A 24,571-nucleotide genomic window follows, 5' to 3' on the forward strand; every position below is an offset into this window, starting at 1 on the left:
GGCCGTCTCTTTTGTTTTCATCGTCTTTATAGAAGGACTCTTCAACGTCATGTCCGTTGCACAAAATGCTCTGTGGAATGCTCTATGTGCAGCTGGGGCTGAATGCAAGCTTCGCTTCTAGCCACACTTAGTTGGCCCCTTTCTAAATTTAAAACAGAGCCGGGAAAAAAATTTTGAAATCGTGTACCAACTAGCCTGACCGCAGGCTCTCGTAAAGTTCAGCTGTGCACCATATTGCATATCCCCAATCCATAGTGCTGGTATATATTTCAACTACGGCAGGTTCGGGTAAACAAGGCGAAACGATGGCTCGCACTCTAACAGTACTTATTGCTGGGAGGGGTTAGGTAAGAAAAAAAGCACTCTAATAGGGACATTAGCTTTGTAAAAGTAAAAATGGGTCTCACCAAGTGACAAGATCACTTGCTGGATTACAGAAAATTTTTTTTTCTTCGTTACTGTGGAAGCATGGCAGAACAGATAGTTCTCCTAACAAGATTAACGGGGGCATGCTGATATGCTATTTCACATGAGGTCTCTTCTAGGTATCGTAGATATTTATCAGCTTTGCTACACGAAACAGGACTGTGAAGTTTGCTACACGTCACTTCAACATTATTCAGAAGTCTTGGAGGGGCACATTCATTGCTTAAGTATACATTTCTATGACATGTAAAAATGTGGAGCCAAGCAAGCAATACGACATTATTTATTTTGGTGAGTCTTTTGGAAATGGCACCCAATAATGCCACTAAATGTGCATGCAACGTAAAAAAACAGCAATACTGGCACATGGAAACTGTGTTGGCAGGCATCCAGGCCCAGTTTAAGCCCTTGAACGTCCACATCAAAGCTGTACCTACTGTTACACAATGATGAGCCCTGCTTGCACAAAGTACAGTTCACGTTATTTGTTAGTCAGAAACGACCATGTTACAACTGATTCCGGACCGTACAATTGAGTAAATGTAAAGGATAAATCGCACACATTCCACCGATTTCGGGATAGTAATATTCAATGTGCGACGTAGTGGACATCCCATACGTTATATAACAGGTAATCGTACAAAAATGGCACCTTTATAAGTGAATCGCGCGGTTTAACTTACTAATCGGGGTACTGTTCGCAGAAGTTTGTCAAAATGAAAAACCCGGGAATTGTTCTACGTTTAATTACGGGATGCTTCCGGGAAACGTTGGGCTCGCCGTTAGGAGCGGTAGAGCACCAGGAAAGGCAAGTTGGTTTCGTTTTCGCTTAACGAACTCGCGCTTGGCACCCACCCGACAGTTTTGAAACGTTTCAGCGCAAGGTAACGCAAGGGTCAAAAATTTATGATATGGGCGCGTCGAAACGCGAGCCGCGTGTCTTTTCTTTTTCGTCGCTGCGAAGTAGTTGCGGGCTGTTTCATCATCGCGGCTTGTGCCAGCAGGAGGCGCAGCACAAAACATGGCTGCTTCCTTGTCGCTTGTTGTGCTCTACCCGAACGGCCACCGGCAGGTTTTCCAAGTCAACTCAAACACCAGCATATTCCAGGTCAGTCATATTTCGCACCTTAAACACGTCTGCAGCTGCATCTGTTCGAAGAGCGGCTGTTCCTCAACCGGTCGCTCGAAAATAATACTGCGCTAACGCGAGGCTTTCGTTTTCGCTGAGTTGTCACAGGGCCGGTTCGCTGTTCGAAATTGGCCATGTGGAGCTTTTCCTCGTAATTAGTGCGTTTGCTAGTTTTCAGGGCGTGGTTGCGGTAAACGTTCCCTTGCCGCTGTCATTACGTGTGTGGGTAACTTCTGAGGGTGTGGAGGTGCTTCACGTCAGTGCTCGGGACCGAACGTCAGACTTCTCCGACATGCCAGCCAGAGTCCGTCCCACCCCCCTTATTTGTGGTTTACACGTTAAGTAACCGAGCCATCCTTGAAGGAATCTTCGCTCGCAGTCTAGTATGACATATTTCTTCACATCGTACCACATTTCCTGAAGGACTGCGCCGCGTCTTCCTCCAATCAAGTAGCGTGCCGTTCCTGTGAAGCTCACGGCTAGGTTCTTTATGGCGTCAGTAGTGGCACGTACAGAATTTCGTACAACATATTAGAAACCTTGTTGAGTAGTGCCAGCTTCACGCCTTTCAAGTAGCACTCCAGCCGGCTGTATTAGTAGGTGTGCACAGATGCTCGGCGCCTTTGGATTGCTACCGGCATGATTAAGTGCGCGATAGTCCTTGTGCATAGAACATTGATTTAAGTCTCTGTTGTCATGGTTTACGAGTCAAACTCTCCTAGAATGGCTTCTTACAGATGCCACAGCTGTCGTATAAATCTGCGATCACTGGTTTTCCGTATTGTTTGCCAACCTGTTAACGCGTTTAGAGCCGTTTAACTGTAGCAATGTGTAGTCAGGCACACGAATTGTAGTTGAAGTGTGCAGTGGTAACCGGCTGCTAACGTGCCGAAGTCATGCGACTTCTGCACATGAGAATAGAAATTAAAACAGTTTGTTTGATGAGTGTTATCAGTGTTGCAAATTTGGAACAGATATTGCTGCATGCTAGACGATTTGTACGATGGGGACCGATGATACATCATGTAATTGGCTTAAAAGCGTAATTTGTGCTTCTGCCGAGAAAGCGTCTCTGGAAAATCTCGAGATGTGCTTTATTTTGATTCTGCTATTGCAAGCAGTCAGAAATTTTACTTGTCAACATATTCATACCTACCGCCACGAATACTCACCATGAATCAAATGAGAGTTGCTACAGCGTGGTAAACACTGTGAGAAAGCCAAGACAGATTTCTCGGCATGAGAAATTGAAAAGTTGTGATGATTTGAAATTCGCTCACTCTCAATCTTTTGGTTGAGGCTCGGGAGTACTCCGTGTTTTTGTGTCATGTGCAAATGGAGGTGGCAATTTGAGAGCCCTCAAAAGATTTATCTGTAACCATAGGAGCAAACTAGCTAGCTTGTACTCGTTCATTATTGGAAAAGGCAATTAAGGATGACAGTGCGTGTGTCTTGTCATGCTTCTTCACTTCATGCCTTAATTCTATGTGCCTTTTCCCAATAATATTTGCTCGTGTACCCAACCTGATCATGAATCAGTAGTTGGCTTACTTCTGGTATATTTTATTTCACATCTGCAGCTGCTGTCTGGTGCTATGGTCCTGAAAAGAAATTAAGGCACTATGCTGCTATTGAATCACACTATGAATAAAGGGAACATCGGACATCCACCCGTTCGTAGCAATTGCTACAAAGGAAACCCATACGGGTTCCTCGAAAGAAAAGCCTCATAGTTGCAAAAAAATTCGTCCTGGTCCGGGACTCGAACCCGGAACCACCGCCTTTCCGGGGCAGCCGCTCTACCATCTGAGCTAACCAGGCGGCTAGCAGATGGCAGGGCGAAGTCGAATTTGTCGACAACACGAAGCAAAGGCAAGTGTTTAATGTAGTAGTTCTGCGGAAACCCGCGAGGTGGAGAGAAGTAATGAATAAAGGGAAAATCAGACATCCACCCGTTCGTAGCAATTGCTGCAAAGGAAAACCATACGGGTTACTCGAAAGAAAAGCCTCATAGTTGAAGATTTTCCCTTTATTCATTACTTCTCTCCACCTTGCAGGTTTCCGTAGAACTACTACGTCAAACAGTTGAATCACACTATGCATTGTCATAATTGTGAGAATATCCTAGCCTAAAAATTTTGCTCTTTGGCTTTCTTGCTCACTACAGGTCTCCTTTGAAGCTTCTTAAAAGTTTTACATAACTATATACAAAAACCACAACAGCACTCGTACGACTTTCAAATTAAACGTAAGTCCTGCTCCACAGTCTACACACTCATCTCTGCCAAGTGAGATGATTTTCAAGCATCACGAGCTTCGTTATACGAGAACATAAGGGCCTGCTTTTCTTTTTTCACCCTCCCTCGTTCGGTGCATTGTTCCATTAGTGCCACACCAAGTTGTGCGCTGTCCACACAAATTTAGTCTCACAACCACAAGCGCCACTGCAAATGTTCAGTCAGGACCTCAGGCGTGCCCATCGGAACACATTCTGTTGGTCTTTCGCTTGTGTTTCGTGCAAACACACATTTTCATCACATGCCTAATAGCAATGTCCCAGTCATATGCTCAAGAAGAAACATCCAACTCGTGTGAAGGCAAGAATGTGTACGTGTAGAGCTCATCGCAGAAGTGGTGTCGGCCAGTTACGTGTGCTATGACCCTGCCTTCAAGAAGCCGCTTGCCATATCGAGTGGCCTGCACTCGATCTTGGCACAGTCCAACAGCTAGAAGCCAGTCGACGAGATCCCTCCCCACGAAGGCAAGATGAAGTTCTGTGCCATCAGGACCATGCCGCGAATGGCAGATGTCTGTGACGCAGGAGTCTCTGTGGTACACATGGAACTGTGTGCAGATCTGACGGGCCTCTGGAGACAGGTCTTCAAACTTTGGAAGGATGAGGGTGGTTGTGACACTCTGTCTTCGCTGTCTGCATGAAACAAAGTACCACGCGCCAGACAGCCATCGCAGGAGCCACTTGCCATCAAGTCCGAACACAAGGAACGTCAACATTCCTTGTCCGTAGTTTAGTATGATGTCCACAAACTCTAGCTCGACCAAGATTCCTGTTGGGGCGTCCGTGAGAAGAAGCTGCCAAAGTGAGACAGCGAGTCCAATGACCATTGAGACACTAAGTAGGAGGACAAGCACGGTATGTCTGAAGACCTGGTGTATGTCATCGTCTGCTTCAACCACGCTATCTAGGTCGAGTGCTTCGTCTGTGTTCTGTACCCTAATAGCAGTCTGCCGGTTGTACGTGCTAATGAGACTCATGCATTGTCTCACTTGCTCCTTGTCACAGTTGAACTGTGGCCCACAAAGCTGGTCAAAAGAAGTGCTCGGTGTCTGTTGCGCGGGTGACACGTTGAATTCGAACCTGCTCGAGTTCACCGACTTGGAGGACGCCTTGGAAAGAGTAGCCGACTTTGAGAACTTGGTCCTTTGAGCTTTGACGTTTGGTTTTGAGCTGCTAATGAGGTCTTCGAGATCTGGAACAACGCTGTGTTCTTCTTCATCCGAGCAATTGGCACAGTCCTCACAGTCTCCTGTACATCCGTCCGACTTGCCCTTTGCCTCCTCTTGTGCACCCGGGGGCCGTGTCTGAGAGCTCGACGATGGCTGAATCAAAGGGCTGTTGACGTCAGAGTGAGCCACGTCGCTTTGTTCATCGTCACTGCTGCCTCCAATAGGCACGTAGTCCCTCATCCTCAGGCGGAACCTGTGCTGGAATATGAGGCTGACCACCGTGAAGAGGAGGCTGGTCAGGAGAACGGTGACGGCCACAACTGCCTGGATGTCTCCGAACTGAAAGTTTGGGTCCGTGTTGCCGAGCCGGGATCCCCTCTTCGGAATGCTCAGGCACAGCAAGAGCGCCGCCAAGATAGAAAATCCGAACCCAGCGACTGCGATGAGCCACTTGAGTCTCAGCACGAAGCAAAGCGAACGCCAGTGCAGCAAGGCGAGCAGGCCTGCGAGAATCGCGGTCCACACGCGGGACGCGAAGATGCCCGCTATGGACAGGACAGACTGGGCGTACGCCAACGGCGACAGAGGGTCGTCGATGCTCGTGGCCGCCCAAAGGACGCCCCCCAAGGCTGTCGCCAGCTGGCAGACTACTAAGTAGATCGTGGTCCCGTGTGTCACCCTGTCCCGTCTGCGGAAGAGCACGACCAAAAGCCACAGGCAGCAGACGGCGCTGACAGCACTGGAGCTGACCATGGTCTTGCCCATCGTCGCGGCAAAGTCCTGGAGACAGTGCTCCTTTATTTGACTCATGGTAGCCGTGATGAAGATGAACGGCGCCGAGAGGAAGGTGCCGGCCACCATGGCCGTCGAGACGGCGGCAGTCGGGAGCTCGTACTGGGTCGCGAATATGAACACGCTGGGCGCCATGGGTAGCATCCCGTAGAGGAAGCCGAAGTTGCTGAAGTCCTTCTGGTCGCGCTCGTTGTTGCCCACGCCGAGCAGGTTGACCAGCTCGCGCGTTACCAGCGGGGACGCGACGATCTTGGCGGAGACGAGCAAGACGGGCGTCAGTGCGGCGTACTTTCCCATGCTGCCCACCTTGCCGACCATGCTGAGACCCAGCAGGTAGAGCGCCGTGGCGATGAAGGCGTCCCCGAAGGAGTCGAGGATTCCCTGCACCACCGAGGGCAGCGCGGCGCCGGACGTGCTGGCGTTCCAGACGAGGGCCAGTGCCGGCGCCACGACCACGGGGTTCTTGACGATGCCCGTCAGCGTCGACAGGAAGCGGCCTCGCCTGGGCGTCGCGGGTCGCGTTCCCGCCGCCGTCACGCCGCCGCTATCTTCGTGCGTGCGGCCGTATTCCATCATGACGAACGCAATGGGGTTGAGGAACGCCAGCTGTATGGGAGCGACCAAGTAGAGGTAGTGGCTGAACGTCGGCTGCATCTTCTCGTAGAGGTGCACGATGAGCGGGTAGCCGAGGCCGAAGTCGTTGCTCTGCGACGCGGCGATCGCGTACAGGCCGGCCTTGCCGAAGCTCGCCGGCCGGCGCACGAGCGCCAGCGTAACCGCGGCGACCACGGCGAAGATGACACACTTGCCGAGCGCCAGGGCGGCCAGGAACCTCCAGTTGACCTCGCCGAGCGCGATCGCGGCGAGCGACTTGAACGCCGTTGCTGGCAGGGCGAAGTAGGAGACGAACACGTTGAGGCTGCGCGTTTCGGCGTGGCCGATGAGGCCCACGCGGCCGGAGAAGTATCCGAGCAGGATGATCGCGAAGCATTGTATCAGCACCGGCAGCAGCTCGTTGTACACGACGTTATCGCCTCCGGGTGCGGATGTTGTGGAGATCGACGGCGCGGACGGCTCCATGCTAGCGAGCTCACCGCCGCTTATTTAGCGCGGAGGGCTCGCGTGTGCGCCCGTCAGGCCGAGTTGATACAAGTCCGGCGCGCCGCAACCGAATTGGGCGCGGCCATGACAGGTCGCGAGCGGATCACGTATGCACGCGCCGCATGGAATGAAAAACCGCACATGACCGCACCGTCTGGCGTCGCAGTGCCCTTGGTTTGAAAGAGCGATGGCGGAGGGCAAACGTTGGAGAGACATGGAGGAAGGAAACTCCGTGTAGGAGAGAGATCATGGAGAAGAGAATGAGAGGGAAAAACTGCGTTTACGAAGTAAAAATGACGCGAGCCGTGACGCCATGTCCTTTCCCTCCCAGCTGCGCATGCGCACTGGCGGTGCCGCTGTCGCATTGGCGGTCTTTTTGAATCGTCTGTCGCTCGTTGCTGTTCTGTTTTGAACGTTGGCGAAAGCTACAGCGGAATTGGCCTTCCGGTAGTATGTAATCGCCGTCTCTCAGGGCAATCGATACTTAAATTAGCGCTTATAAACTACCTTTCTTACGATAATTTTGGCCTATCACGTAGGTTGAGCAGGTTTACGGGCCCCCGCGCGTTCGATTTATTCTATAGATAGAACTGACGCGCATACCGCAGAAACGAATTTGAGACCGACCGCGCAGTGTTTTCTTCCTTCTTTATTTACGTCTGGCTGTCCTGATAAAGTACAGCCCTTCCCTCGTGGGTAGCTTACTCGGCGCCGACGTGCAAGTTGATCCTCGTCGGTCGGTGCTTTTGGAGAGACTCGCGTACGTGCACAGCTGTCATGCGGGGGTGTTTTTGTCCCGTCACTACTGAGCGTCCTCTGGGTGCTTCGTTTGACGTTGGCCAACAGGAAGTCGAGCTTATGCGGAAGGGAAAAACGAAACAAAGAGAAAAGTCTCAGTGTCAACTATACCCGTCGTCGTTTGTATGCGCGTGGACCGTAAAGTAAAACAGAAACGAGCTCTCTTGAGAGGCGAGGGAGTTATGAAGGCGGCAAGTTGCTTTTGAAACGATATGAATTTGTTTCGTCGAACTCATGTCGCTATTGGAGGAACGCTGACGCGTGCCGTATTTAGCCGAGCCCAGCGGCAGACGAAGTTCTTAAAAATCTTGAGTTGCAAAACTCCTAGGTAGGCTTGGATTCGGGTAATTCATTAGAAGCCGTCGGAATTGGAGCCTTAAGAGCCGCTGCTTGACGTAATGCCATTGGTGTCAGTACACTCCTGTCTACAGCGTGCCGGGACAAGTGCATGGCTGGTAAATAACTTTTAATGCGTTACCATTAGGAGTGTCAGTTGGAAAAAGTGCGTGTGTGAAGTGTAATCTCTCTCTCTCTATATATATATATATATATATACTTGCCCCGACTATATATATAAAACTGGATTTTTCAGTGGTCCAAACGTGTTTAAAAAGATGAGAAGCACAACTTCGCGATTATCTTTGGCTTATTTACCCAGCAGGTTCGGTCGGTGGACCGACCTTTTTCAGCGGATACAGTGAATTTTCGCAAGTCTCTATATATTTAGGTAGAAAGACAAACACACAAGAGAGAACTAAAGGACATAAAAAAAAAATAGAAAGTAAGGGGGCCTTGGGCCAAAGAGATTACTCGTTGATAACGGGGTTATTCACGGCGCCTTCGTCACCACCACCATCCCTGGCAGTGTGTACAGGTCGTTGACACGGTCTCGATTCGCCACGTGTGCTTTTGGATGGTCGACGAACCCGCCAGCCGTTTTGTTGTGTCCCGATCAAATTGAGTAGAACGCGCTAAAAAACAACAAGAAAATGAGTCATGCGATGAGAAGCGTAAGAAAATGAATTCATTACACTGGTTGGTTACACTGGTTACAATGGTTGGCAAACACGCAAGCCATTTTGTGGTGTCCCGATCAAACGAAGGCGTTGCAAGATTTGTAGATAAGCGAAACGATAATAGGAAATACAATTTTCATTTTTTTAGCAGTAAAAATAATAAAATACAGAAACTGAAAATGGAGAGAGAGAGAGAGAGAGAGAGAGAGAGAGAGAGAGAGAGAGAGAGAGGCGGGGGAGGGGTTGCAAAGTCAGAGCCGAGGAGTGCTTAGAACGGATCGCGGCAGCAAAGGAAAAGGGAAAAACAGGAAATACGAAAAAAAATCAATGACGACAAGGAAAAAGTTAAACTAACTACTACTACTACTACTACTGTAACTACTACTACTACTACTACTACTACTACTACTACTACTACTACTACTACTACTACTACTACTACTAATAATAATAATAATAATAATAATAATAATAAAATAAATGTGGCGAAATAAAAATGAAAGAGAAGAAACAAGGTACATTAATGTGGACGGGTCGGTCCGCTGTACCCCAATGGAGTAGTGGGCATTCTGTCGCACCACCCACGTATTCGGTTTGTGTATGCGGCTATTGAGTCACGATTTAGTTGCTCTAGCTTATGGGCTAAGAAACGTTCGTTCATGCCGTGCGTGATTGTTCTAAATTTGTGGATAAAATGACTCCCTTTGCTCCCGTTCACAAGAAGAGCGGAAGCATGTATATATATAGTGCTGCCGACGGTAGTCTGCTCTGGATGATTTAAACTTCGAAGTGACAGGGTGTGTGTGTCGAGTGAGCTCCTGAACAACATTTTGCAATGTGGTGGTGATCATGGATCCGGGACCTCAAAGAGGTGCAACGTAATTCTCAGGCATTTCCTTCAGATTGACCGCTATATCGTCGCCGACTTTTTATTTGTTTGTTTCTGCCGTTGTTTACGCGTTGCATACCTTGGTCGGCTGGCATTCGAGAAAAGTTTCCCTCTTTTCTTTTAAATTTTCTTCCGATTTTCCTGTTTCGGAGGATCGGCTTAGAATCGAATAAATACGCTGTCATTCGGAGCTGCAGGAATTCTCCAACACGCTCATAACACGCGCGGAGGCGACACTTTTTGCGAGTATGAAAGTTTAGAGTATTGGTTGGAAAAATATAACTAATTTGATACGAAGTGCTGGGCCCGGTGTCGACAACATCGCGACCGTAGAGTTTCATACAAGACGTGACAGAGAGCAGAGAGCAGCAGTAGGAGGCTATATATACATTTATTTATTTATTTATTTATTGATACTGCGGTCCTGTTTCCAGGACCTTAGCAGGGTGCATACAAAGTGAAATTGAAAAAAATCCAAGTACAAAATAGTACATATGACGACGTTGCATTGTAAAAAAAAAAAAAAAAGAAGAAAAAGAAAAAGAAAAGTGACTTCGTTCAATCAGTCCCGAATTACCAGCCAGTGCTCCTCGAGGTTCTGGGAGGCGCTTGTGGCGTTTCGAGCGCGAGCCGCTTCTACTTGTCTCCTTTTTTTTTTCGTTTTTTTTTTTTGCGGTCCTCTCGCTAATTCCCCGCCATGTAGACCGAATGACGTAAACGACGTTGTTTGTCGCCGCTTGAAACCTATTACGCCCTCTTTCCTCCATACGTCAACGTCGCGGAGTAATAAGCGTTGTCTTCCGTCGAGCGTTTGTATGCTTATTTCCTAGAATTGGCTTTCCGCGAGCAGCCATAACCGATTCAGTCTGCTTTTTTTTTTTTTAACCTTTTCGCTGATGCAGTTTGTGACGAGCTGTCTTGAAAGGTCGTATTGAGAACTGTATTGCGAACGTGACTGTACGACTCTATATAGGCTCTCTCGCCTTTACTAGTCGCGATTAAATGAAAGATCGCGCTCACACTGACGTCGCTGAGCTCACAGAGAAAATGCCGCTATATAAACCACGCCCCACTGCGCATTGGCACGTTATCACCTGCCGCTTGAATTACGGAACACAAATGCTTCAGTTTAGGTTGCCCGCGCTTCTAAATGAGCTACCCGAAAAAAAAATATGCAATAGATGCCGAATTCGTTTCCTTCAGTGTTCTGTAAAAGTCTGTCCACGTTTTGGGCTGGCAGTTCTCCCTCGCTTATAGATTCATCTTCAGCTCCTTTTCTTTGACTTTTGGTGTGTGTGCTTTCTTGTTTGTTTCATTGTTATTTTCACCGTGCGAGTATTTCAAATTTTAGCAGACCTAGCACCTGTCACCACTATACGTTTATCTGCGTTTTGCCTTTCTTGCTTTGCGCTCATGCGAAAGTATGCTTTTGTTGTTGTTGTTGCAGTAGCTAATATCCGAGCGTACATTCTGCAATATGCACTGACGTATGTGGCAGCTTTTGTGCGGCTGTTCCTTGTTCTTGATAAAGGGAAAAATAACGACTTGACAAAAGCGCCCTGCCTGCGAGAGAAACTCCGCTGCAAATGCAAGCCGCGCGCACAGAATTCAGACAAAGACAGAAGGTCAAAACAAGACGGAAACTTGAAATGCCGAGTTGCAGTCGAACGAGGAATGTCGATTTGAGCCGATGTTTTCGACAAGGGGGGACGCACCGTCTTCTATCAAGGCAGCAACTTGTTCCGCTACTGTAATCATCACCTGGAACAATTAGCCACAGCGACATCCTTACTAGAACGTTGACGTGGCACCACGTCGACAGCCCTCGTGATCACAGAACAAGTCCACTCCGCTTCACTCACCTGTACTTGGCTTCAAGGCTATACGTTGAATGGAATGCCAAGGAAAATGCCATCGTTCCGGAGAACGTGAAGAGGGAAGCTGATATATAAACGTCGGCGTGCGACTGGTATGCTTTGTAGCAGCGGTGGAGTCGGTGCCTTGATTTTATTCCGCTGTCGAGGCACCCTGCGTAAACACATGCGCATCCGTGTATTTAATGACCAACGCTTCATAACGTGCGATGTACCGTGTGTAGGCCTGACGACCGAACACCGTATAGGTCCTTTAATCGTATTTTGGAGGTCGCGCGATCGAATCCCGGCCATGGCGGCCGCATTTCGGTGGGGGCGAAATACGAAAACACCCGTGTGCTTAGTAGATTAAGGTGCACGTTGAAGAACCCTAGCTGGTCGAAATTTCCGGAGTCCCTCACTACGGCGTGCCTCTTTATTAGATCATGGTTTTGGCGCGTATCACCCAATAATTTAATTTTTTTAATCGTTTTAATTTGAACAACTTCGGTATGATGTTAGCTGGCCAGGACAAGCTATAGCCATTTCACACCTCTAGAAGTAGCCGACAGGCCCATACCTGATGATGATGCATAGTGTTTAATGGCACAAGGGCCAGATATGGCCAAAGGGCGCCTAGAAATGGTCAGCGATCGATGAATTGATGAATGGCACTAAGTCGACCTAACAAGACGTAATGTATAGAGGCCTAAAATTGATCGCTGTATAAGTGCGTAAAACACATAATTGCAATAACACTATGTCAATGACTCCAATTAAGTGTGCCGAGTATATAGATGACGTATAAACTTAAAACATTTAATCATAACAGCACTACTGCCTCTTGTGCGCAGGGGGCCTGGAGGCATGTGTTATAGATACTGCTGCCGCAGCATAGGCTAGGACGGACCCCTCGAGTGTGCAACATCTAGTACATGAACGTCACCTTAAAAAATCCGAAACTGATTTCACGTCAGAGAGCTGGTCTTTGCCGAGAAACCGCGCCGAGTGTAACGGAATAGTCGTGAGGTAAAAAAAAATATCACGGGACCCAAAGAAGGCCAGAAGCGAACCAAAGCATGCCCAGCCGTGTATAAGAGATGACGGACGATTAGCGAAGTTAACAAATTAAGGTAGATTACGGTGCAGTAAGGTGGATCAAGGAGGGTTCTGATGGATTGGAGTGGATTAAGGTGGATGAAGGAGGATTAAGGCGGATTAAATATGATTAGAATGGATTAAGGTGCATTACGGTGGATTAATTAGGATTAGGGTGATATACCGTAGGCTTTACAAGGCTTTCGCCATCGCGTCTTTTAGTCGATAGCTAAGGAATTTTACCTTGCAATTTCTTTTTTTCTTAGATCTCCTACTTCGCGACATCGAAGCGGGGGGACGTGGAGAGCAGATATCGTTTCCCCACATTGCCCCCACAGACAGGCGGGGATCACCGTTTGAAACGCGCTTGCTTCTTAATCTGCCCCGTCTAAAGCTCGCGAGTGCACGAACCAACTATAATAGCTCGGCAACAGCAGGTTAGGTCGAGACCGAAAGCTTGGCGTGGTCGCAGGCATATCTCTGCTGCCAAGGCGAGCGTGCAAAAACCGTCTATACCGTAGCAGCGACCGATCCGAAGAGAGAGAGAGAGAGAGAGAGAGAGAGAGAGAGAGAGAGAGAGAGAGAGAGAGAGAGAGAGACCCATTTATTTTCTGTCCCGATATGTGCCACGGCGATCACGCAACGAGGCGTGCGAGTGTTTTTGCAACGCGCCCGAGAAAAAACCTGACCGGCGCTGGGCATTTTAAGGCCGCGCCGTTCGCTCAGTGTTGACACGCTGGACCCAGAGCGGAACGATACGAAAAAAAAAGAGAAAAAAAAATGTGCGACGTGGACGGAAAAGAAGGTCGTGAAGGGCACAGGTGTTTCTTTTGTGTGTCTGTGCTTGTGTTTGCTTTCTTCCTTTCTTTTCTTTTCGGCTCGAAAGGCGACCGGTTTGCGTCCGGCGCAGTCGCCTACCATTGGGACGTGCCAACCGAACGTTCTCAAACGCTCCTACGTAATCTTTAGGCGTATGTGAAGCGGCAAGGAGCTGTGTGTCGCGGCGTAAAACGGGCCGATACGTGGTGGAAGAGCAGACGACCGGACGCGCAGACAGACAGACAGACGGACGGGCAAGAACACTCGCCGCAGCTGCCGCAGCCGCTCGTTGCCCACGGCGGCCGCGTTTTGATGAGGACGAGAGAGAGAGAGAGAGAGAGAGAGAGAGAGAGCTGCTCGTGAGTGTGCATACATTTAGGTGCGCGACGGAAAATCCCTGGCGGTCGAAACAAATCCAGAGCCACCTGCGCCACTGTGCAGTTTCGCGACGTATGTGAAACGCACAGTTTAAACTGACATTCACGCAAACACTTAAACGAACATCCAAGCATTCGAACGAACCAACAAGCAAGGCCCTTACTCGCAGCATGAGTGGCCCGTTTTGCTTTTATATAGAAGCGTAATTTTACTAATACTGCTTAACTTAAAGGAATATCTATATTCATGTGCCGATATTGAAGCATACGTTCAAAACTCAATTTTTTTCGTTAGTTTCGCTGTAATGGACTGATTAATAAAATCGAAAATGGTGGTCACAGTTTTTACCCGCCGTGGTGGCGTATTCGCTTTGCCGTTGCGCTGTTGAGCTCGAGGTAGCGGTTTCAAACCCTGGCCGCGGCGGCCGCATTTCGATGGGGACGAAATGCAATTGGGGTCACGTTAAAAAAACCTCCCAGGTGGTCAAAATTAAGCCGGAGTCCCCACCAACTATACGGCGTGCCTCGTAATCGTATCCAGGTTCTGGCGCATAACAACCCCCCCCCCCCCCCCCGCTCCCTTAAAACAAAGAGACCTCATTTTTTCAAATATTTCCAGTCGTTACCGCAGTGCCGGAACGTCAGCGTGACGCCACAGATTTCAGGGCATCGTTTTTCGCATTTGGGCCGTCGGGGCTCTGTAGAACTTCTTGAAACTTTCGAAATTCAATCTTTTTCTCACTTAAAATAAAATCAAGCGCGCCTTTACCGATAAAGAATCGTCTGGGTTTGAGCGGACGCTGTCGAAATCAGTGACGCCGGTGCGAGTATCAGTCTTGTGCACTTGCGTTTTCTTTTTCTTTTCTATTTTTTCGAATTTATCGCGTGTGTATTTGCAATAAAATGTGGCTTTTTTATGTTGTTCAAGGGTAATACGCTTACACACCTAAGGGACATTTTCTCTTTAGTGTCTGGTTCATTTAGTGTAACCTTTTACTGCCCGTTTGACCTTTATACTTCTCGCGCGAAGGTGCGTCGTCTGTTTCTGACGTCTGTTGGCACCGTCGTCTGCTTTCAGATTCTGGAAGATGCCTGCAAGAAGCAGCGACTGGACCCGGCGGAATACGATCTGTAGTAAGTACACGTATACACACGCGAGCGATTTCGACTCTTCAGTGCGTGTGAGCATTCGGTAAAACGCGCTGTCGTTTACAGCAGGCATTTATGCATGTTGTTCGCGTAATGAATGCCAGTAATACATGTCGTACATTTAGTATACATAGTATGCACGTACGTCATTCAACGATACTCCGCGACTTCCGGTTTACGGCAGCGCCTTGTTGGGGAACCTATAGGCCTATGCGCGCGCCTGTTGACAAGGTACCCCAAGATGGCGGAAGGTAGCGGAAGCAGGCGACAGCAGCGGATGTGACGTCAAGTGCATACTATGTATACTGTATGTATAATTGACCTCGCGTGTTATGAGCGAGCACTGTCGACATACACGTAACGGCAGCTGGTTGAGCAAGATATGTGAGTGGGTTAGTGTTCCACGACTAACTAGAAGCGCAAATGAAGAAGAAAAATTAGCCAAAGGGACGGACACGTATCGCAAGTTCGTTGTTCAATTGTCGAGCTGCTGCGGTACTCTGGTTTACTCCAGAAGTCAGTCGTCATTTTCTGTGTGCCAACACGTCACCTTGTTGCGTAGAAAATTGCCGCCGAAGGCACCGCCGCCGCTGCTGCTCCGCAATTTGAACCGCCCGCCACAAAGCGGATGAGCTGACGTGATCTCCGCGTGACCTCCCTCTAAGGCGCTCTCTGTGAGTGAGCCTGAGCTGACGTCACACGAGAGGTATACCATGGTCCACAACAGGCGGCGCGCTACTCGATCCAGTTGTTTATTCTCGTCATTTTGTCGCTCACAAAAAACTCCGTTTTCGCTACGAACGATGAATTCGCTATTCCAAAAGCTTAATATTTATAAGAGGAAGCTGTAACTCGGGTGCTCCTATCTAAATACATGTAAATGGAGAATTCGTTTTTCTCGACAACCACTGCACCAAATTTGACGAGGTTTGTTGCATTTAAAAGAAAAACTTAAAATCTAGTGACTGTGGGTTTGGAATTTTTGATTTAGGTCGTCAATTTTTATCAGAAATGGGCAAAAATCGAAAATTTTCAGAAAACGAAACTATCTAGTTTGTAACTCAGCAAGAAAAAAACGCTATTACAATTCTGTGAATTGCATGTGATAGTACATCTAGAGCGGACAAAATTTAAATGTTACACAGGAATATAAAAAGAAAACAGTAATATCGGAATACAGCTTTTGCAGAACCCTTGTACACAACGTCACAAATTCACGCAAGATATAAATTGACATATATCGAATTAGTCCGCTTTGAACGATCTAATGGATGTCGTTTGCAGAACCGCGATACCTCTTCTTGATGAAGAGCTATTAATATATAAATTTCGTGCGTCTATATTTTTTTTCGTACTTGCGAATTCTTTAAAATTCTCTTACCAAAATGTAGGCCCTAAATCGAAATTCCGCTTTCAACAGTCACTAGAGTTTTAACTTTCTCTCAAATGCAACAAAGTTCATTAAAATCAGCCCGGGGGATATCTCAGAAAAGTGTTGTTGCGTTTTACATGTATTTTAATAGGCCGCATCGGGTCCGAGCTAAAGCTTCCTCTTAAATCAAGCTCGACTTAATATTTACCGCTAGCGTCCGTTAAAAGGGACCCCGAAACGATTTCGGCGATCGTGTACAAACGTGGTGAGTCGATAAGGTAGGTCCGTCTCGATTATTTTGAAGGGTCCCTCAAACGGTTGCTTTCTCGTTTACGCCTAGACGTGGAGGGTACCTCTCAAGGAAAGCTTTCCCACAAGTATTTTGTTTGTGTCAGCACGCTGTCAGTTCCCCCTCAACTGTGTATACCCCGTGCAACCATCGCTACGTCTCGCCTCCTTTGAAGCGCTGATGCGAGCGTTGTGTACTTCCGGTTGCAAGCGTCGTCTGCTTCCGGTTGATTCGAACCGAGCGTGTTCCCGCGTCTGTTTCCTGCGCCGAGCACATCCGTCGGGAATGGAGCCCACACTTCCTGCGTGGGAGGCGGAGACGGTACCACTATACACCAGTCTTGACTTTTGTTTTCTTTATTACATCGGAGCAGAACTTTAAGAAAAAAAAAAGAAAACACTACAGAAATTTAAAGTGGCTGAAAACGCGTTCAAGAAGTCGCGCAAGCACGGGCAAGCGACCGATGAAGACAGCCAGTCAGGCGCTGTTTCCTGTGCAGCAGCGTACACTGTAAAATGATTTACACCCTTAAATGTCAAAAAGGGTGTAAATGTCTATATAACTCGCACCCTTAGGGTGTAATCTATATAACTGACACCCTAAGGGTGTGAGTTATAGACACATTTACACCCTTTTTCACTTTAGGATGTAAATTATTTTACAGCGTATACACATTGCGAGCGTAAGCGGCAGGTTCGCTGAAAAAGAAACTTCCGAAGTGCTTCGCGGTGGTTCAGCACACGCAGAAAGTTCGGCGTCCGGCGTCAGACATCGCCTCGACAAAAAAAAAAAAAAAAAGAAGAAAACAATTCTGAACCACGCATACCCAACCACTCTTCTACTACCAAAGTTGCACACGCCTTGTCTTTCGTTCTTTACTAAGTTATTCCTCGTAATTTTGAGAACGGCAGCCCTCAAACAAACGTAATGAAAAAGGAACACCAACAGCGCATGTCCTCTATGTTGAGTTGACGTGATCTCCGCGTGACCTCCCTTTAAGGCGCTCTCTGTGAATGAGCCAGTGCGCATGTCCTCTATTAAAAGTGCGAAACAATAATAGGAGATTGACCCACGCAAGAGGCCGCGTTTCTACCACAAAGCTCGCCTTCGTGCATAGCGTTCGCAGCGAGCGTTTCCCGGTAAACGTTACGGTTACGTAAGCTGCAGTTGCCGGGAAGCCTGAAAAGCAGTAAGGGGTCTTTGAACGCCATCGCGTTCCGCTTGTAAAAGCGGAGCTTAAGCGTCATCCAAACTTTTCTTTAAATTTTTTTTATCATTAAACCGAAATAACACCGGAAGCCGTCACTTTGTAGTGTGCGCTCGCGGCAATGCGGTGAACGCCCGCCTCGACGCCATGCGCATCTTGTCACTTCATGTATAAATAAATAAAAAAAAAACCCGCTGAACATTTGTGCGTAGTGCCTCCGCATCTGTATCCACGGCGCGCAGTTAGTCTTAAAAATTTTGCCTAATGTTTCGACCAGGTTTGTAGGGGTCCTGCAACTATTTTTATTTTGTATGGATGTCGTGGAAAGTAACTGATCCCGATCTAATCCTTCCCTCGTTCTTCTGTGCTCTTTTCCCCCCCCCCACTTCTCTCTCCCCACAGGCTCTGAGCCGTGTTCTCATTAGTGCTGCAGGCGAATCGAACCTACTTTATTTTTATATTTTTTTGGCTGAGGTGTTCGCGGAAGCACTCCCTCGGTTCAAGTCAACCGGAAGTAGACAACACTTGCGTCACCACTCGAAGAAGGCGTCACCACTTGTGGCCATGCTACTGCGCATGCGCAGTAGCCTGGCCGCAAGCGCTAGCGGGCCCCAACGCTTGCGTCGCCGTAACCTAAAGCTCTCTAATGTCGTACTGGCCTTACACTCTTAAGCAAAATTACACCCTTTTTCCACACAAGGATAATGGTCATCTGTCTTATTGTCCGCATTTCCTTTCTTTAGCGCGGCGAGCCCGGTACTTTCCAGTAACGAACGGCATGCGCGTTATCAGCATGACATTGCATTCCCGACGGGAAAGTAGCGGGCGCGGCGTTTTCAAGAAAGGAAACGCAAGCAAGGCAGATGATGATTATTGTTGTGTGGCAGAGATACACCCCAAAGGGTGTAACTTTGCCTAAGTGTGTATTACAGTGCCCTGACCCGAAATTCTTGTGAGATAGCTTGAAAGATAGCCTCTGTGTCTAGGCGTACGACGAAAAACCGTTTTAGGTACCGTTTTAAGAACCAACAGATGTGTCGATGACGAAGGCCGAACCCTCAGGCGATGCACCGGAAATGTGGGGGGGGGGGGGGGGTCGAGGCAGGCGTCTGGCCTGCAGAGTGGGCAGGGCTGAGGCCAAGAATGGGTTTTGCATTTCGTTTATCGCCGCGTGTTTGTTGGACGCGACGGATTATTTACCCCGCACGTGCATGCACGAAGTGGTGACGCATGTTATACTGCTGTTTGACCGATACGCCGGAGTTTCCACGCGATACAGCGGTTATCTCCTAATGCACGCGCCGGACCCGTGTCGTGCATGCATCGATTTCTGGTTATCTCGCGAAATTCGTGCAACGAAGGCACAAAGCAATTGTGCCTGGTAGCGATGTCTCTTTTTGTGTGATATCTCCTTTCCGGCCAGACGAGATACTGTCTCTCTCGACTTCAGTCTTCGGTGTTATAAGACTGCCAGGTAAATTTAGTGAACACGGAAAAAAAGAGAAAAAACAGTAGGAGTGCAAGCATTTCTTAAAGCGAGAACAGTCAGGAAAAAAAAGAGAAAAAAATTCCCGCCATTGTAGACTCTGTTTCGGAAGTGCAAGACGAGGACAGACAGACAGACGGACGGACGGACGGAGAGAGAGAGAGAGAGCGAGAGAGAGAGATAGAGAGAGAGACGGACGGACATGGGAAAGCTCGTGAAGTATTCTAACAATGCGAATCTCATTAAAATTGCACAATGGTATATGCACACGCACATGCATAAACGTGTAAATTCGGCACGAAGTGCGTACAACGTGCAGGGTATTTGTGCTAACTTGGCCCAAGGCTTGAAGATCCACGTTTGCTCTACGAGAATGTGGTCAGCTTAGTATTGTAATGTGCATTTTCCCCTTGAGCAATTCAACGTATCTTTTGCTATGTGATGCGGTAGATAACTAACGATAGTGAATGATTGCAACTTTGAGTTTACCGCTTTAAACACGAAGTCTTCGATGGAGCAGTTGTAGAGGCTATGGAGAAATACCTAAATAATTTCTTTCAGGAAAGATAGCTTCTGCTGTATTAATTTTTTCCGGGATGCAAACAAGGCTTGCGAGAAGAGGTGCCACATGATATATTCGCTTGCGCGCAATGAATTGAGTGGCATCAGACGCCGTACCTAGTTGCGAAATTATAAAGCCACAAAGTCGTTTAAAGCCAGAAGGACGAAGTTTGTGAAATGCATGCATTGACCATCATTCCCATTCCGGCATGAATCGCCCTGCTTGCAGCTCTCGTAGACACTAGCGACACAGTTTCCCTCTAGTTATTGTATGAAACTGTGTGAATGTTCTGGCACAACGCGGAGAGAGAGAGAGAGAGAGAGAGAGAGAGAGAGAGAGAGAGAGAGAGAGAGAGAGATTGTCGCACGAATTTAAAGACTCGGTTGACCCAATCATGCAACTGGTGTGCTGTGCTTTGTCGTGAGGTGGTTCGGGAGGGAGCAACCGAGCTGCTCAAGCCGAGTTCCCGACTCCTCACGTGTGTTTTGGAGGTAGGAATGGTGCTTTTCACAATCGACTCTGCCAAGTTAGGTGTGCCAGTCTCATTGTAAATAGCTGTCTGTATATACTCGGTACATGAGGTCTCGTTGTTGCTTTTTCTTCAAGTACGAGCGTTTATGTCCTCCCATCTGTGACGGTCAGACGTAACGGGGCAATGGCGGCAGCAGAAGACAAGTTTCTGCCCCAAGGAAGTAAGCCGGCTATGTCGGCTTGCGAAGTAAGAGCGAACCGGGTAGAACCTTTAACGTCGATATTTTATTACAGTTACGGAATGGGTGCCAAGAGGGGAGAAGCGCAGTCGAGGGCGGCAGACAATTGCGTAGCGTGGGGGAAATTTGCCGGCGTAAGATGGACGTTAGCTGGCGCAAGACAGGTGCAACGGGAGATCGCGGGGGGAAACCATTGTGCTGGCACTGGACGTGAAGATGATGACGACGATGCACGAGAAGGACGACGACGGCGACAATGAACGCATACCGAGCTCTATCTTGATCGGATGCAATTCTGATGAGTCGAGAAAAACACGTCGTCCACTGCACAGCTTGACTGCTGCTGCCGGCATGCAAGTGCTAGAGAGAGAGAGGGGAAAGAAAACACAAAAAAGAAATAAACACTCTCATGAATACGGTTGCTGGCCTTGCTCAGCGCTCTTGACATGACACGCATGTGTAGTCAGGGATATAAGGCCTTTTAGTTTTATTTTTTTACTTCGCTCTAGTGTCTCTCAGTATCAAGCGACAGTTTTACCACCGTCCAGCTTTTGAGGCGAAGCTTCGTGCGTCTGCACGTACTTGCATGCTGGGCTCGCTGGCGCGTTTAAGTGGTGCGAAGTACTGAGCCCAGTTCCACTTCAACGCCGCTCGCAAACTAAATTCAGGTAACGCCGTTCGGGTGTCTAAATATAAAGTGAGAAAAACACAGCACCTACCGAAATTGTCTATGGCTCTCGCGTATATCCCGGAAACTCGTTAGCTTTGTTCCTTAAGGTCGCGGGATCGAATCCCGGCCACGGCGGCCGCATTTCGATGGGGGCGAAATGCGAAAACACCCGTGTACTTAGATTTAGGTGCACGTTAAAGAACCCCAGGTGGTCGAAATTTCCGGAGTCCCCCACTACGGCGTGCCTCATAATCAGAAAGTGGTTTTAGCACGTAAAGCCCCATAATTTAGCTTTGTTCCTTAATGCGTTAGCTATTCTGTGACGTTCACTTATTAAACGTCCGCGGCACTGGCACGGTGTTTACGGTTACGGTGTTTTTTTTCTCACTACCAATGTTGCGAACTCGAATCGCAGGCTTGCGGACGCTACACTCACTCACTCACTCACTCACTCACTCAATCAATCAATCAATCAATCAATCAATCAATCAATCAATCAATCAATCAATCAATCAATCAATCAATCAATCAATCAATCAATTAATCAATCAATCAATCAATCAATCAATCAATCAATCAATCAATCAATCAATCAGACATAGTTATTAACATTGCAATGAACCATTCCACTATAGTTCGATTAAGTATGTGTTATTAAAGTGGCGAACACCGGTACGTCCAAGCCTTTCAGTCCATTGGACGACGCGCCAAAGGCGCCAGCTCCAACGGTCGGCACGCAACTGAACATTGTACAAACTTCTTAAAAACGTGTTGAGATATTTTATTGCGCTAGCAATTATATGAACACTCCAGGTGCATTTCTGCCGTCGCCGTCGCCGTGAGGTTCCGTATGAGTGAAACCGTGTGAGGGTGAGCCGGCGAACGCGTTTCAACTCGCGGACGGACGGACTGACACGGAGGGAGGGAGGGAGGAAATAAATAAATAAATAAATAAATAAATAAACACAAGCGCTAATCGTGGCTTTATTTCGTACGCATCTAGCCCCCGCGCATGCGTACAACTCTCATAGTCGAGGGAGGATAAATAACAGGGTTTTCAGGTTGCGCCAGTATAGTAGAAGGCTACCCGCCGTTGTTGCTCAGTGGCTATGGCGTTGGGCTGCTGAGTGCGAGGTCGCGGGATCGAATCCCGGCCATAGCGGCCGCGTTTCGGTGGGGGCGAAATGCGAAAACAGCCGTGGTACTTACATCTAGGTGCACGCTAAAGAGCCCCAGGTGGTCGAAATTTACGCAGTACTCCACTACGGTGTGCCTCATAATCAGAATGTGGTCTTGGCACGCAAGACCCCATAGTTTAGATTTTTTTTAGTAGAAGGCTATGAATGTCACGAACTATAATATACAGGGTGTCCCACCTAACTTTAGACAGAGTTTAAAAATATACGAATGCCACGTAGCTGGACAGAACCAGAGTAATGTTTGCCGTCGCTTGGAAATACTCAGATTATGTTTTTAATTACTTCTAATGACATAATTAGTCACAATTAATCAACTTCTCAACTGTTATAATTAAATGAGAAGTGTCAATGAGAAAATGGTAGAGCGACATGAAAAACTTCTGATACAGGTCTCTTTTGCTCAATACGTGCTCAATATAGAAAAAGCGGTATTCTCTCTGGACGATGAGTTATACACGCATGTGTGGAACGGCATTGCTGCAATAATAAGCTTCGCCTTTAAGAGTGGAACGCTATAGCAATCAAAGATCCCTAACCTCTTCTCACGCTTCCTTGCAACTGCAGCTTGTCTAACCGTAATGTTTACCGAGAAACGCTGCCCGCGAACACTATGCAGAAACGTGACCGCGTGAGTGGGGCGCGATGCGGCGGAGGCGAGCGCCATCTGGAGTTATGGATGGATGGCTGGATGGATGGATGGATGGATGGATGTTATGAGCGTCCTCTTTGGAACGGGGCGGTGGGTTGCGCCACCAAGCTCTTGCTATTATACTGCCTAATGTCCTACCTAAGGAAACAAAAAAGGAAAAGAACCGGTATGAACTACCACAACTAAATTTTCTGACCCCCTATTGCGAACTTTGCTATTGTACATCTCCCTTTTTTGTCCTTTCCCTACTTCCACCAATCTTCCTATCGCCTCTTACTAATCCCTACTGCGGACATGTTTACTTTTCCCCTGCTCTCGCTGAACCCAAGGGCTTCAAGGAGGCCAGTGGTGCCGAAATCGACCGCTGGGTAGCCGTCGTCACACTCTAATAGAACATGTTTCATAGTTTGCCTAGCTTTACCGCAGCAAGCACGCGCTTCTTCTTCCTTCTCATATCTCGCTTTATAGGTGCGTTTTCTAAGGCATCCCGATATCGCTTCGAAAAGCAATGAGCTTCTCTTTGAGTTATCATAAGTTGTTTCCATTGCCGCCACCCATGACATTATTTCAGCCTCTCTGACTTTCCGCTTGACGTTTTTGTTGCTGTGTAGCTCACCGTACAGGCCGCATAGTTGCTGGTAAGCTTCCTAGTTCTTTTCCTCCACTGTGAATCACTGTTTTTCCTGTGCAGATACCTTAAAGGGCCCCTGAAACGGTTCGGACAAATTTTGTAGACGCGTAGGGTACAGCTTAAGTAGAACATTCGCACCACAATTTAAGTGAAGCGTTACGTATTAATGGAGCTTCAAGCGATTAGAAGTTACCCTCCTCCCCAGCCATGCTTTTCCTCCTCAACTCGTTCGCCGAGCGAGCGGGGCTAAGCTCCGCCTTCACTGGTCCTGCGTCACGATGCGACGTCACATCGTCCACTTCCGGTTGTTTTGGAGCCCGCCCCCGCCTGCGCGAAACTTCTCCGCTAGCCGCTTGGCGGTCGATCCCAAGCGAGAGCTATCGAAGCAGCGTGCGTTGCGAGCATTCTGTCGTAGCGCCGAACGTGTCTGGTATTCCGTTAACCACAGGCAAGCTGGTCATTTCGGCAAATGACTGGAGGCATAAACTCAAGCTGATGAAGGAACTTTGGCGTAGACGTACGTGAGCGGCCTGATCGGTCTGCACGGTCCAGACACTTGTTGGCGCAGCGCTTAACCAGCCAAACAAAGCGCTAATATTGCTGTAAGCAAGTGTAAAACATTTTAAACATTTATAAAAACAACGTGTTGATGATTACACTCCTGCGAAAAATACGCACCAGCAGCAAAGAAGAATACGCTTCGTTGCTGCTACTGTGTATGGTTGAGCTGTATGCCACCAGGTGGCTGCACCGTGCAGAACATTCACATTTGCCCTTCTGCTCATCTCGGCTCATCCCGTTACGGCACAGCCAAGCGGCCAGACCCTGTCCCCTTGCGCTTACGTTTGCCCTAATACGGGACTCGCGAAACGCTTTTCCGTTAG

The 24,571-nt window shown here is 48.1% G+C and overlaps 2 protein-coding genes across 4 annotated transcripts in view; one reads left to right on the top strand and one right to left on the bottom strand.

Moving 5' to 3' along the window:
- The first annotated feature begins 1,382 nt into the window (after positions 1–1,382).
- LOC142589857 (tether containing UBX domain for GLUT4) overlaps positions 1,383–24,571 on the top strand; it is a 56,335-nt gene continuing 33,146 nt past the window's right edge. For all 3 annotated transcript variants that reach the window (XR_012829983.1, XM_075701488.1, XM_075701489.1), the window contains exons 1-2: positions 1,383–1,534; positions 14,842–14,897. Coding sequence is in view for 2 of the 3 variants with exons in the window: in XM_075701488.1 (XP_075557603.1) it covers positions 1,448–1,534; positions 14,842–14,897 (143 nt within the window). In the remaining variant the exon portion in view is untranslated. The remainder of the gene's footprint in view (positions 1,535–14,841; positions 14,898–24,571) is intronic.
- On the bottom strand, positions 3,100–7,116 carry LOC142589856 (lysosomal cholesterol signaling protein-like). Its single transcript, XM_075701487.1, has one exon. It carries the CDS (start codon positions 6,890–6,892, stop codon positions 4,124–4,126), a length of 2,769 nt encoding a protein of 922 aa, XP_075557602.1. The 5' UTR covers positions 6,893–7,116; the 3' UTR covers positions 3,100–4,123.

Source organism: Dermacentor variabilis, chromosome 8, assembly GCF_050947875.1.
Source record: "Dermacentor variabilis isolate Ectoservices chromosome 8, ASM5094787v1, whole genome shotgun sequence".
In the NCBI taxonomy this organism is placed as follows: domain Eukaryota; kingdom Metazoa; phylum Arthropoda; class Arachnida; order Ixodida; family Ixodidae; genus Dermacentor; species Dermacentor variabilis.

Bases quoted from the DNA above. Each gene is read 5' to 3' on its own strand.
- LOC142589856 (XM_075701487.1), bottom strand. From the start codon at position 6,892: ATGGAGCCGTCCGCGCCGTCGATCTCCACAACATCCGCACCCGGAGGC.